This window comes from Rhinoraja longicauda, chromosome 8, assembly GCF_053455715.1.
Source record: "Rhinoraja longicauda isolate Sanriku21f chromosome 8, sRhiLon1.1, whole genome shotgun sequence".
In the NCBI taxonomy this organism is placed as follows: Eukaryota; Metazoa; Chordata; class Chondrichthyes; order Rajiformes; family Arhynchobatidae; genus Rhinoraja; species Rhinoraja longicauda.
The window spans coordinates 51539933-51555160 of NC_135960.1; the positions used below are offsets into that span (position 1 = coordinate 51539933).

The following is a 15228-nucleotide window of genomic DNA, read 5'->3' on the forward strand; positions in this document are numbered from 1 at the left end:
TTAGTAAATGGAATGCATTAACACATGTGGATGAACAAATGTTGTCAAAACCCTGGACTCTTGCATATGGGTTCAGTGGGCTGTTTCTATGTATTCTGTACTTAATTGGGGATTGTACTTGTGTATGGAAATAATCTTACTGATCTAAATGCAAAAATATACTATTGAACCATTACAGTGATGAATTTTGTCTAAGACTACAGCAGGATGCAGATTAGATGGAAAGTTTGGCAGTAGCATTGGCAGATGGAATTTAATCTCATCAAGTGTAAGATGATGCATTTTGGGAAGTCAAAAGGGTACAACATGTACAGTAATAGGTTGGGTGCTAAGGAATGTTGATGAACAAAGAAATCTCAGGGATCAAGTTCATCTGAGCGTGTTGGGTTTGTGAAAGGCAAATGAGACTAGGTTAGATGGGACTGACATTTTAGTCAACCTGGACAGGTTGGGCTGAAGAGTCTGTTTCCTGTATGAGTTAATAACTAAATGGTTGTAATGCTTTATAATCCATCAGCAAAGACAGTGATAATGTGGCAAATGGAAAGGGAAATAAACTGATGTCCAAAAAAGTGGTGGTGTGAGGGGGGCTGGTATGCAGGAATCATTGTTTGCATGGTGTAAATGTTTTGGAAGTGGACCACCAATCTATAATTTGCGTCTTGTAAACATTTCATGACGGCTGTGGTGTGACATTGGACTCAACACTCGATACAACCAACTAGGGTTTCTAGACCACCTGGTGGATTGTGTTACTCTGTTACTGTGACTAGAATGAGGTGATTAAGACCCAGCCCACGGAACACATGTATTCTGTTCCTGTTCCCGGAAAGCATTCCAAATATGAGTGAGTTGAACAACATTCACCATCCAGTATCTGCCTTCAGTACTCCATTGAAATTGGAACATTGAACAGAGTGTAAAGCTGGTGATCACTGCAAAATCATTTTGCTCCCATTGTGTGCCTTAGCGAAACTCATGATATTATAGTGTAGTTTGCACATAAAATAACATAAATGTTATGATCAGAAAGCCTTTTGCTGACTTTAGTTGACTGCAGGGATTCTGCCTGTCTCCATGATGTAATACGGTTCTCTCCCAGTCATTGGAAATGTAATCGGTGTTTATACTATATCGGTTGCTAATTTGATGCAGATCCCAGCTGCTGTGGAAATTAATCTGCTGCCAACACTGGAGAGAGAATGTTTTAAAGAAGTTATTCTCTCATGTAAATTCACCATTAGTTTTCCAGATGGATGGCAGGTTCAGAAAATTACTCAGTGACTTTCCAAATATCTAATGCAGCACCAGAGATATTTTTATTCACAGTCAATTGTCATTAGCTAATGTGTGCAATGTAGGAAAGGAGATAAAGGTAATCCTCTGACTCTCCAGTCATAATTCTTTCGTACTGTAAGCCAGATGATTCTGCTGGTAATTGTTATAGGAAAATTTTGCCCGAACAGTATGTGACGTATAGCGCTGTGCCCATAGCACTATATTTAAAGCCCATAGCGTTGTGGCCCGTAGCGCTATATTTAGAACCCACAGCGCTGCAGCCGACAGCTCTTTGTTTAAATTCCCAGGTGCTAAGTCAACAGCGCTCTGTTTAAACCTTTGTGCGCCAAACCGGCAGCGCTGTGTGTATTGCTTTGCGTGCCAAGTCTGTAGCGCTGTGTGTATTGATTTGAGCGCCAAGTCTGTAGCACTCTGTATTGCTTTACGCGCCAGTCTGCGGCTGATAGCGTTTTGTTCCCGGGGAGGGGGGGGGCTCGCTCAGATGCAATCCCTTGCCATTGGTTATAGTTTGAATTTGGGAGCAGCATTATTGGCCAGGACTTGCCGGCGGTTATTTCAACAGCTGATATCTTACCTGTATAAAGGCAGGCGCCAAGAAGCCATAAGTTTAGTTTATGTACGAGAGGGGTTCACCAATGGGCTGAGTCGCGATCAGCGCCGCAGACGGAGGCAGAAAAAGAGGTGTGCTGCTGTAAAACGGACCCCGCGCATACCAAGACAAGTATTGTTTTTGTTCTCTCTTGTCAATAAAACTGATTTGTACCTAAACAGACGAGTGTGCCTTTTTTCTGTTCTACTAGTCAGATCCTTGAACCTGTTCCCTTGAAACAGTAATATAATTTATTGAATTTTTGTTTATATAATTGATGACCACAATAATAGCATCAAAACGCAAAGTCATTGCAATCAAAGACCGTCCACAAAAGTTGAGGTTGATGTTGTGTAGTGTTCAAGAGCCTGATCCTGTGGTCTTTTTCAGTGAATACAGAAAGTATTCAGACCCCTTCATTTTTTCCACATTTTGCTACATTACAGCCTTATTTTAAAATGGATTAAATTAATTTTTTAATCTTCAATCTACACACCAGACCCCGTAATAAAAAAATGAAAACAGGTGTTTTGAAATTATTGCAAAGTAATTAAAAAGAAATAACTGAAATATCCTGGTGAATCTCTTCTATACCCTTTCCAACTTGATAACATCTGTCCTGTAGCGGGGCAACTAAAACCACAAGTGTGGTCTCACCAATTATTTGTACAACTGCATTGTGATTTCCTAATATTTGTACTGGATACCCTTTCCATTGAAGACAAGTGTGCCAAACACCTCCTTTATCACTCCATCTGCCTGACCCACCACTTTCAGGAACCATGCACGTGTACTCCCAGATCTCTGTTCGACAATACTTTCTGGGGTTTTACCATTTATTAAGTACTATTTTGGTTTAACATACTAAAATGCAACACTGCAATCATGTCAGAGTTAAATTAATTTGCCACTCCTTGGCCCTCCTTCCAAATTGATTTAGATCCCATTGTAAACTTTATACCATTTTTCCCCATCTATAACAAGCATTCTCACCAAGTGAAACAAAGAAAAGCACAAAAGGTTGGAGTAATTCAGTGCGTCAGGCAGCATCTGTGAAGAGCTTGGAAAGGTGATGTTTTGGGTTGTGACCCTTCTTCAGACTTTTAGTCCCGACCTGAAATGTCACATATTTATGTTCTACAGAGATATTGCCAGACACGCTGAGTTACTCCAGTGTTTTGTGTCTTTCTTTGGTAAGTCAACATCTGCAGTTCCTTGTTATTACATTCATAACATGTAGATTAATTGATAGCACATAAAGAAATAACTCCTTTTAGGTTGTATCCATTTATGGAGACACAATGCAATGTTAAAAACGTGCCAATGACATATCTCAGGATACTTAACTCGTAAATGGATAAAGCGAAGAGTAACCCTGATGATAAAAAGTAATATAAAGTCAGAACAGAGAGGATGCGAGTTCAGAATCAATAGTTGGCAATTAGTTTCGATGGAGATTGCAGGGAGCTGAAAACATTGAGATGGAAATTTGTCAGTTGGCACTCAATCTGTGGTAATAATGTACAGCGTTGAATAAGTAAAATTTCTCACTATATCTCAGTACGCATGACAATAATAAATCAATACCAAATCAAGAAAAAGGAGACTGTATAACAAAGGTACTATAATCGTCATGTGGACTTTAATCTTTGTATAGGCTGTGTAGACTAAATCAGCAGGAATAGAGAAAAAGACAAATTAAGGAGTATATCATATTTTGTTGTCTGTCAAAAAACCTGCAAGAGAAAAATATATTCACAAGGTACTGCAGATACTGGTTTCCACTAAAGATAGACCTTAAAAAGGGAAAGATATTTTAGATTTGGTATAATGCAATGAAAATCGTCAGTTAAAACATTTTAAATAAGAACATAAATTGTTAGAAATATTCGGCAGATCAATATTAGACGGATACATGGATAGGACGGGTTTGGAGGGATATGGACCAAGTGCAGACAAGTGGGAATAGTGCAGATGGGACATTGTTGGCCGGTGTGGGGAAGTTGGGCTGGAGAACCTATTTCCACACTGTAGCACTCGATGACTCTATCAGGAGGCATCTTTGGGGAGAGAGAGACAGATTTAATGCTTCAGGCCTGAAGTGGAAAAAGGAAATAAAAAGTCTTGTGTAAAGTTGTAAATAGGGGAAGGCAAAGAGAGAACACTGGAATGTCTGTGATAGGGTGGAGACCAAAGTTGTCTTGGAATTGCTTTTGATATTGGTTTAGGGGAAGGACACTAATGTTAATCATTAGTGGAACTTTCCAGAGAGTAAAAATGTACACAGATGAATGAGTTAAATGTTAAAGTTAGTTTTCTCTAGACAGACAACAATGCAACAAAGTTAGTGGTAAAACAGTAAATTTAATAGGCCAGGCGGGAATGGGGAGGTCAGCACTGGGTATCTTTAGACACCCACAGAGCTCACCTCGTGTCCCACTCAAGAAACCAAAGGACAAAACGGTTTAGTTATATCTTTATCTTATCATTGAATGATGTGACACAACTCACATCATGCCCATACGTAGTAAAGGAAATAAGACCATGTCCATATAAGGTATTAAAAAGTCATCAGTAGGTCTGTTTTTTTTTCATAATAAAGCAATCTCAGATTTTTTTTTAGCAAAGCCAACTAAAGGTCAGTCTTTTTAAATTAAAGTATGTGCTGTACTTCCCAGGGTTAAACACAGCTCACCCTCTTTCTGCTTAGCTAAGCAATTTGCAATGTGCAAAGAAGAAGCAGACATCCATTTTGTGACCTGTTTCTTCTTTAATTACTTTGACTCTTTCACTCAATAGAGAAAAACAAACCGAAGGTAGACACAAAATGCTGGAGTAACTTAGTGGGCGATAGGCAGCATCTCTGGAGAGAAGGAATGGTGACATTTCGGGTCGAGACACTTCTTTAGACTCTTCAAGTTGGGACTGCTGTGATATGCTGAACACAACAAAATGGGTAGAAATCTGAGATAGGAGAATGCTGGAATAGTTGGCAGAAAAGGTACCATTTGTGAAAAATATAAAATGGTACAGGTGGATGACACTGGAATTTACTAATTTTTGACACAAACAGGAAAAGCTAATTACCAGAGAGGTTGAATTGCATATAGAATTACACTCTCTGTGATTAGTAATGTGGAGAAACACAAAACTGCACAACTAATAATGTGAGGAAACAGAGAATGCTGGAATCTGGAGCAAAAACTAATCCACCAGAAGAACATGGCGGGTGAAGTGGCATCTGTGGAGACAAAAGAGATGTTTCAACATTTTAGATCTTGTATCAGGATTGGTGGGGGAGAGGGGGGGGGGGGGGGAATGGCCAATATAGAAGTGCTGGAAGGACAGGAGTTGATAGGTGGATCCAGATGAATGGAGGGCTGATGGAACCAAGTAAGGGGCGGAGGGTGATGGAAAGGGTGAACAGAGAGAGACTCTGGGTGGACTGGTGGGAGTGGGAAAGGAACACTGGAAGCATGGGCTACTGGAAAATAGAAGATACAATGTTCATTTTATTGTGGTGTAAGCCACCCATGTGGAATGAGGATTTGTTCTTCTAATTTGTGTTTGGTCGTGCTGTGGCAGTGGAAGGGGACGAGAATGGAATGTCAGTGTGGGAATGGAAAGGGGAATTGAAATGATGTTCAACCGTAAGCTGAGATGGCTGTTGTAGTCAGAACACGGATGCTTTGCAAACCATTGGCTTATCTACGCTTGATCTCTCCCATTTAGAGGAGGTCTCACAGCAAGCACTAAATACAGTAGACCAGTTTGGACGAGGTACATGTGAATGTCTGCCTCACTGGAAGGATTGTTTGAGTCGTTGGAATCTCTTGCACCTTCTATATTTGCAGGGGAAAGAACCAGTGGGTGGGATGGGTGCGGAGGGATTGGAGCAAGCAACATCTTGGGTTAATGACCTATTGTCAAACGAAAAGAGCAGAAAAACAAATATTTTATCTGTCTTGATGGAAGAAGATTGGTATTGGCATTTGTTTATTAGACAAATCTGAAAAACAGTGCAGAAAAACAGGACAGAAATCTAATAAATGGCTAAGACCCGATGACCCGTATCCCAAGCTTGTGAAAGAGTTGTCTATGGAAATTGTGGATGCATCAGTTGCCTACTTCCAATATTTTACCAATTTTAGAAAATTTACAACAGACTGGAGAGCAGCAATCTTAACTTTATTACTTGAGAACAAAGAACCATAGATTAGTTGGCCTAGATCAGTAGTAAGAAAAGGAAAACATTTATGATTATGGAAATGTTAATGGCACAAAAAAAAATATCAAGAGTGAGAAGAATCTTATGTGGAGTTTTAAAAGGAAGATCATATTTCCTAACTCCATTTGGGGTTGTAACATGCAGAATAGTTAAACGGGAACCATCAATTAGATTCTCTGAGAGCTTACTAAACAAAGTGATGGAATCTTGGATATTAAGATGACTCGAGGAGTATAGTGTTAGTGCAGGAAAGTGGCACAAAGGTCTTAAGACCAGTCTTGATCTTATTACATACAGAGCTGACAGGAATGGCCCACTGTTTTAGTTTATTTTTAATTTCTAATGGTTTATTAAACAAAATTCAAACTTGGGATTGGGGATAATAAACAGACTTGTACTGATAATTGGTTAATTAATAGAAAACTGGGAGTCAGAATGAACTGAACAGCTTAGGTTTGGGAGGCTATGATTGGTGAGACTGATAGGACTGGGAGTCATAGTAGATCCAAGTTGATTGTACACGTGAATTGTTATAAATTAACATGCGGGAACAGCTATATTTAGGAAGGCAGAGAATATGTTGGTCTTAGTTACAAGAGGCATTGAGTACAAGAGTAAAGAAGTCTTATTGGAATATGGTGTATAGCTAGTCTTCCTCTCTAAGGAAAGATCGTGCTATAGTGGGAGCACAAGCACACCAAAGCTTCATCAGATTGATTCCTGGAATATGACATTTGGCCTTTGAGGAAAGATTACGCAATCTCTAGATTTTAAAAGAGTCGGTGGTAAACATAGAAACTTTTTCCCAAGCCTGATAGGGTTGATGATTCCCTGGCTGGAGGATTTCAAACTACAAGTCAGGATCTCAAAATTCTTCACGATGACTGCAATGAGGTTTTGGAATTCTGCATGCAAGAGGGATGTGGAGGTTCAGTGACTGAGTATATCCAAGACAGAGATTGCTGGATTTTTGGAAAATAGGGGAATGGACGGAACTAGAGTTAGCACAGGAATGAGGTGAGGTTTAACGATCAGTCATTGTATTATAAAAAGACAGAGGAGGTGAGGAGCTCAGGGGTCTATTTCTTCTGTTTCCTAGATGGTTATGAAATGTGCTTTGCTGATTTCTGCAACATTTTGGGCTTCTCTTTATCCATTCTGCCTGGGGAAATCATGGGAGAAATCCACAGGTTAGCTCACCTAAAGGGACTTTTGCCTCCCTTGCTCCTCAGCAAATAAAATATATTTGCAGAGTTTATTATCCTCAGTTTTGACAGACAAGTGTCAGTGCTTTGGGCATTTGAGACCGTGGTAAATCCTATCTGCAAGCGTAGCTGTGTCATTGGCTTGGCAGATGACGAGTGTCCTATTTCTGTTTTCCTAAGTACAGTGAAGTTCCTTTTTGCATATAGTTAATAAATCTTGCTATAGATGGGCGCAAACATACTTAAATACAAGAATGTTAGAGTAGTAAATTACACTGAGACAGTACATGAGAGCCACCACATTTCCAGTGCCATTTTGTGCAATTCAAGTCCAAACTGTTAACAATGGAGAAACTTAATTTTGCCATAAAGGTCTTTAGTCCTGGTGGCGGCACTGGGTCGGAGTTGCAAGGTTTGCCTGGACAGGCGATGTCGTTGGTGTCCTCCACTGCTCCATGTCGCAGCAAATCTCACTTACAAAAGATTTGGTGATTTTTAAAGGTTGCAATTACCAGGGGGAATTGTGAGAATCCCAATGGGAAGGACCACATCTCCATGAACTATACATGCTACAATTGCTGCCTTCACATTGCAAACTAGTATCAGTGCCAGAAATATGAGGTGTCTCCTTTGGCCACCTTCTTTCCCACCACTCAGAGCCTAAGATCTGAACAATGGACAGCCTAATGGCACATTCAAAAAGGTTACGGGGAAATGTTTAATTTTAATTGTCTCTAAACCTGTTATTTTTACCCTCTTTACAGTTGACCTATCACAGGAAAGTAAAGATGATCAGTGGATGGGTGTATCTGTGGAAAGCCAGGGTCCAGGAGGAAAGGTTTTGGTAAGTTTTGAGCTCTTCACAAATGTTCCTTTCCTACTACTTTCCTTGGAACCTGGTGCCCAGCCGTTCCTTCCACCCATTTACCCGTGCTGTTTTCAGAGTAGTCCACTGTATTTACTGCCGACCGTGTAGCTTATCTACATTAGGAAGACTAGATGCAATGACGGGATATCTCCATTCAATCCACTGGCTTCTGATAGCTTTTACTTATCTGTTGAACCCCCTTTTGACCTTGCTGACCGTGACCATCCAACTGTTCCAATGACACTCAATTGAACTTGAAAAACAGCTTCCTTTGACAAGGCAAACAATCTCCTTCTGAGCTCAACACTTCAGGTCCTAACCATGGCTCCATTTTATTTTTTCAGCTAACAGCTCTTGGCAATTTTTTTTATTTGTATTTCCTTTAGAGCTACCTTTCATGGCCAATTGGAACGCCATTTTGCTTCATTTACAATGGAAATATCTATGAAGGATTTCCTTCTGGAATTGCAACTAAAATGAAGCTATTGAGGAATAATTTGTTTATATGCTTGTAACTTTGGTTTTCAGCCTGGGTGATCTCCGTGCAGGTAGATGGGACAGATCATTTTAAAAACAGATACATAGGTTCAATTCATTATTTTTAATTAGTGGGGAATTTTTGGCAGGAATTGTTCAGTAGAAAAATGATCACTTCGAAGTGAGGCACAACAAAACAAAATTTGGAAACTCCGACTTGCAGCGAGTGGATTTTTCTGGTTAATATTAACCTGCGGAACATTGGTGATGGGGAACTTGGCATTTGTAAAGCCATTGAATATCATGGATAGATTAGACTGCTCTTGGAGATGGTATTGTCTGGCATTTTGTGACATGAATGTTATTTACTATTCCTTACCCCTTGCCTGCATGGTGTTTAGGTCTAGCTGCTTGCATGCACCCACTGTTCCATATCTTGAGGAGTGTCAAATGGATTCAAACATTACACAATTATCAGCAGACATCATTTCTGAGTCTGTTGGTAAGAACTTAATTGCTGAAGATGGTTGCAATGATTATCACGGTTTGATTTAATGGTGGGCTGTATAGGTAAGTGGATGGATTATTATTATTCTTATTGTCTAACTGTTCATCTTAAATGTAAAATGTTTTGTAATTTCAGGTTTGTGCGCATCGATATGAGCAAAGGCGACATGTGAATAATTCAGAGGAGTCTCGTGATGTGACCGGACAGTGCTATATTTTGAGCCAGGATCTAATTTTCCGACGGGAAGGAACTGATATAAATGTGAAACTTTGTGCCGGGCGACCTCAAGGTCATGAAAAGTTTGGTATCTGTCAGCAAGGTGTAGCTAGTGCTTTCTCCAAGGGTGATAATTATTCTGTGTATGGGGCTCCAGGTGCCTACAACTGGAAAGGTAACATTCTTCCGAACAAAGCACTGTAACATTGAGTTTTTTTGTGGTATATGATATCTGTAAAATAACATATCAAGTTTGCAGAATAATGTTTCACTTTTTAAAAATTGTAATAAATATGAAGAATCAGCAATTAGCAGCTGTTTACAATATATTGTCTGTAAAGTTAAATTAATCTGCTTAATCTCCTTTGAATTCATGACCATGCATGGGTTTGTATGTAAAATTGCTCAGGATACTTTTCAGATTCATCATTCAAAATTTTCCTGTCAAAAGAACATGTAAACTCTGCCAAGTTTGAAATGCCATTTTCACGTCCCATGGTAGATTCCACCATTTTCCTGACTACTCTTACTTTACATCCCTGCTTGGAATTTGAATTTGTGGGTTGAGTTACTGAAATGAAATTCATATATTTAAAATTCGTACAATTGTGTAATCAATATAATTGAGAATGTAAAACCAACAAGAATTCTCATTAAATACTCAAAGTAACCTACAGCATACTAACCATAATGCAACATGCACCTGTACTTTGGATGGAGTCACTTATGCTGATAATTACCTGTTTGTCCCCTCAGGTATTGTGCATGTAGAATCCAGAAATGTTGAGGAAATTAATTTTGATGATGGACCCTACGAAGTCGGTGATGAAAGTATCAGGGATGAGAAATTGGTGCCTGTTCCTGCCAACAGCTATTTAGGTATGTTAAGTAAAGGGAATAAATATTGTGTGCGTATGTATATATTGTATGTAAGGGCAGAAGTTTGAGGCAAATAGATGGCTCATTCAGTGAGTCATTGCACAGTGACTTAGGTTGAATGGTGTCTTTCTGTGCTATGAGATTTTATTCCAAGATTGGTTCTGATTCATTGGGGCGGCATGGTGCATCGATAGAGTTCCTACCTTGCAGCACCAGAGACCCAGGTTCTATCCTGACTACGGGTGCTGCATGTACAGAGCTTGTACGTTCTCCCTGTAGATCTTCTCCACATGCACTGGTTTCCTCCCACACTCCAAAGACTTAGATGTTTGTAGGTTAATTGGCTTCAGTAAAGTTGTCCTGAACATGTGGGATAGGCATATATGGATATGGAGGGATATGAATTATATGGTGGAGGCAGATAAGAGTTGGTCTTAGCATCATGTTCAGCACAGACATTGTGGGCTGAAAAGTCTGTTCTAATCCGGTACTGTTCCATCTAGTTAACTTGTGCAATTCGATTCAAGAGAAACTCTCCAAATAAGAGAATATTTAAGTCACTATTCCCGTAACACGGTGTTTGTCTTGTGTGGCCATACTCCGAGATTGGTGGGGGACTTGCTGAAGTTTAAGAACGTGGAATTACCAAGTCTTGGAGTGAAGTTGAACCCCAATCCTTATTCGTGGGAGTGGGCCTATTTCCCTTACCGCAGAGAGATGTAGGGGTACCTAAGCTGCAAATTCCACATCACACATTCCTATACAGTTCACTGTTGCTCAGTCTAAGGTGTCCCCAGCAAGCCTGGGCCAAAGGGAAAAAAATGCCAGAGATGTTTTGTTCCCTGAAGAGCCGATGTTCCCTGCAGACCAAGACCATTAATCTCCTTTTGATTAGATTGCCTTAGTCACTGAAAGAGTTACGGTCTTTTTTGTGGCCTAAATGGGACGTGTGCCAGGTTTGAGCTGGCATGAATTCTACTGAGGTTTATCAAAGACATAATGAGCAGAATTTTCCCAGGAAAGTTTTGGAAGTGACTCGGGTGTACTCCTTCGACATTGGTTCAAATAAAAAATGTACCATGGTGATGTTCCACCTCCCCCTCAACAAACTCTCATCAAAAGAGCAGTCTGAGCAGAACTATGATCCAGCAGTGGAAGTTTTTACCACCTTCACTGACTTAAGGAATGTTAGCATCTAAGGAGTGTTTAATTACTGATTTTTTTGTTATCTTATACCATGAGTCATGCAATTTATACTTGAATAATTATTTTCTGGTTTGCGTTTATAAAGTATAATTCCTTGGTGTGAGGTATTCCACAGATGCAGGTCACCTTTAGTCTGCATCCATTTGATTCCCATGATCGTGTCATCAGAACATCTGACTGCAGAGAATTATGGCCAGACGCAAAAAACCGAGCAGGAGCCTTGTTTAATTACCAATGTGCTCGTATTGTTCAATAGAATATAGAACATAGAACAGTACCGCACCAGAACCGACCCTTTGGCCCACAATGTCTGTGCAGAACATGATGCCAGGACCAACTCCTGTATCCCTCCATTACCTGCATGTCATGTGCCTATCCAAAAGTCTCTTAAATGCCAGTAGCGTATCTTCCCCAACCACCTTGTAATATACTCGTAACCAAATTGCAAATATGTATTGATTTAATAGATTGCAGATATGATGCAATTACATTTTTATAGTGTCATTACCTGTCAAGTTGCCCATGGGTGTTTTATTGATTAGAGTATGTGCCTTCATTCTACTGTTCTGTGTTAGGCTTCTCTCTGGACTCGGGCAGGGGAATCATATCGCACGACACATTGACCATCGTGTCGGGTGCACCAAGAGCCAACCACACTGGGGCTGTTCTTTTCCTAAAGATGGAAAGACAAAATCTAAAGTCCGAGTACATCCTGAATGGAGAAGGGCTAGCATCGTCTTTTGGATATGATATTGCTGTCGTGGATCTTAATCAAGACAGGTTAGTCCATGGAGCTGTAGCAGGCGACAAGTGATAATTTGATATTCTGCAGGTCACGTGTCAGACTAGCAAGCTCCCAACCCACCCCTTTCCCATCACCTTCTTTCTGCCAGCTATCACCTTCAACTACCATCAGTCTGACCCAAAATGTCATCTGTGCATTCACACCACAGATGGCACCGGGCCCACTGAGCCTCTCCCGCAGTATGTTTTTTGATTGCGGTTCCAATAACTGCAATCTCTCCCACACAATGGGTTAACACAGTAGTGAGCCAAAAGTGCAGACCATGCTAACTTTTCTTTCCCTGATTATATTCATAAGGAAAACCAAAACAAAGCATACTGACTCAATTGGCACAAATTCATCTGATTAAGATAAGAAGAGCAAAGAAATTGTATGTGAAATGATTGCTAGTTAAAAGGAAATACACAAGTCGTCTGAAATATAGTTTCAATTGGTTTGTTTGTGGAAGAATGGCGGGGCAAATGAAGATGCTGGTTTCCACAAAAGGACACAAAGTACTGGAGTAATGTAGCAGGGTAGGCAACATCTCTGTAGAACACGAGATGCTGCCTGACCTGCTGAGTTATACTCTGGCACTTTGTGCCGTTTGAAGCACCTACATTTTAGAGCCAGAAGGAATGGCTTGACATACCGAATAAAGGATCCAGGCCCCTCAGAATGTTTTGCACTTTGATTAACTAGAAACATAGAAAATAGGTGCAGGAGTAGGCCATTTGGCCCTTCGAGCCAGCACCACCATTCAATATGATCATGACTGATCATCCAAAATCAGTACCCTGTTCCTGGTTTTTCCCCATATCCCTTGATTCTGTTAGCCCCAAGAACTAACTCTAACTCTCGAAAACATCCACTGAATTGGCCACCACTGCCATCTGTGGCAGAGAATTCCACAGATTGACAACTCTCTGCGTGAAAATTTCTTTCCTCATCTCAGTCCTAAATGGTCTACTGTCGTGAGTCCAAATCGAGCGATGTTATCAAAAGACTTTATTCTTGGTAAAAACCGTGACAAGACGCAACGCACTTACTTTGGACACACACTACTTTACTAGCTAATATAATCTAATCTCATCTCTCCAGTTTGGCACCAGACACACCTATACCTCGCTCTCCCGCACCACGTGACCCGTTAGCCCAACCGAGGGTTCGAGACCCCCCCGCCAATCCGTATGTCCCTACACTACTCCTTATTCTTAAACTGTGACCCCTGTTTCTGGACTCCCCCAACATCAGAAACATTTTTCCTGCATCTCGCCTGCCCAATCCATTAAGAATTTTTTTGTTTCTTTCAGATCCCCTCTCATCCTAAATTCCAGTGAATACAAGCCTAGTCGACCCATTCTATCATCATATGTCAGTCCCGCCATCCCGGGAATTAACCTGGTGAACCTACATTGCACTCCCTCAATAGCAAGGATGTTCTTCCTCAAATTTGGAGACACATTGCACACAATACTCCAGGTGTGGTCTGACCAGGGGCCCTGTACAACTGCAGTTGGACCTCCTTGCTCCTATACTCAAATCCTCTCGTTATGAACGCCAATACACCATTTACTTTCTTCACTGCCTGCATGCTTACTTTCAGTGATTGATGTGCAAGGACACCCGGGTCTTGTTGCACCGCCCCTTTTCCTAATCTGACATCTAAATATCCAGTCTCTTCAGTTTCAAAATCTATATACTAAAACTCTCGTTTGTTATCTTGTGACTGAACTTCAGTCAAAACGGTGCACGATAGCACGACAATTTTAGGCCCACCTTACTCACCATTGCCACTTTAGTGAAAATGCAAGTAGTTTCATTGAAATCGGTGTTATATTTTTAAAGTTATTCACATTTTAAAGTTTAGAGGGAGGGGGGAGTGGGGGAGAAGGGAGAGGAGGGGGGGTTGAGGAGAGAGGGGGGGGGGTTGAGGAGAGAGGGGGGGGGTTGAGGAGAGAGGGGGGGGTTGAGGAGAGAGGGGGGGGTTGAGGAGAGAGGGGGGGTTGAGGAGAGAGGGGGGGGTTGAGGAGAGAGGGGGGGGTTGAGGAGAGAGGGGGGGGGGTTGAGGAGAGAGGAGGGGGTTGAGGAGAGAGGAGTGGGGGGACGACAGGTGCTGCACCAATGTAGGAGAGGTTTGGGCCTAACGGGTCCACTTTGTCTAGTAAATAATAAATCTGGCCCTCTCTCATTACTAACCTAATCTAGTTTGTGAATCTACTCAGTGCCATCTCTAGTGTTATCAGATCCTTCCTTTAATCTAATGACTAGGAACATACACTGCAACTTGCTACAGGATAATTATAGTAACTGAAGGAGGATTTCAACTCGAAACATTGTCCATCCGTTTTACTCCGCAGATGTGGCTTAACCTACTGAGTACCTCTAGCAATTATTTTTTTGTTCAAGTCAAATAGAGTGCAGGGTGTGAAGTTAACATGATTACCTATTAGCATTCAAAAAACAAATCAGGATGCCATCTGCTGGCATAACAACTAGTGCGGATAAATGATCATCCTTTAGAATAATTTTTTTTACAGACAGAAGGAAAAAAACTAGCATTTATACAACACAATTCAGAACATTCCAAAAATACTCTTCAGCTAATAAAGTACATATTAAAGTGTAAGCGCTGTTGTAATGTAGGAAATGTGACTGCTCTAGAAAGGTGCTTATCAAGCATTTTGAGATGGAGTTTTGTAACCCAATCATTATTTGTAATGTTATATTACAAGTCCTTAAGATATTGCCCCTTGCTCACCAATACCTGGTGAGCATTTTATTTAGAAGGAAGGTGGAGTGGGTCATTGTTTTATATTAGAGGTGGGGTAGGACCATGGATCTTTTAGAAAGGAATTGAATACTGGTTTGATAAAGCGAAGAAAGAGTTCAGCATTAAATTAGGTGGCTTATAATGGAAAAAGCAACTGGTCAGCCAGATTTTATGATATGGTTATATAAGCATTTCC

General features: G+C 40.7%; 1 protein-coding gene across 2 annotated transcripts in view; it reads left to right on the forward strand.

The window, feature by feature from the left end:
• Positions 1-15228, forward strand: part of LOC144595965 (integrin alpha-6-like) — a 60794-nt gene that overhangs the window by 23089 nt on the left and 22477 nt on the right. For both annotated transcript variants that reach the window (XM_078403953.1, XM_078403954.1), the window contains exons 3-6: positions 8086-8165; positions 9310-9565; positions 10147-10269; positions 12051-12255. In XM_078403953.1, coding sequence (XP_078260079.1) covers positions 8086-8165; positions 9310-9565; positions 10147-10269; positions 12051-12255 — 664 coding nt within the window. The remainder of the gene's footprint in view (positions 1-8085; positions 8166-9309; positions 9566-10146; positions 10270-12050; positions 12256-15228) is intronic.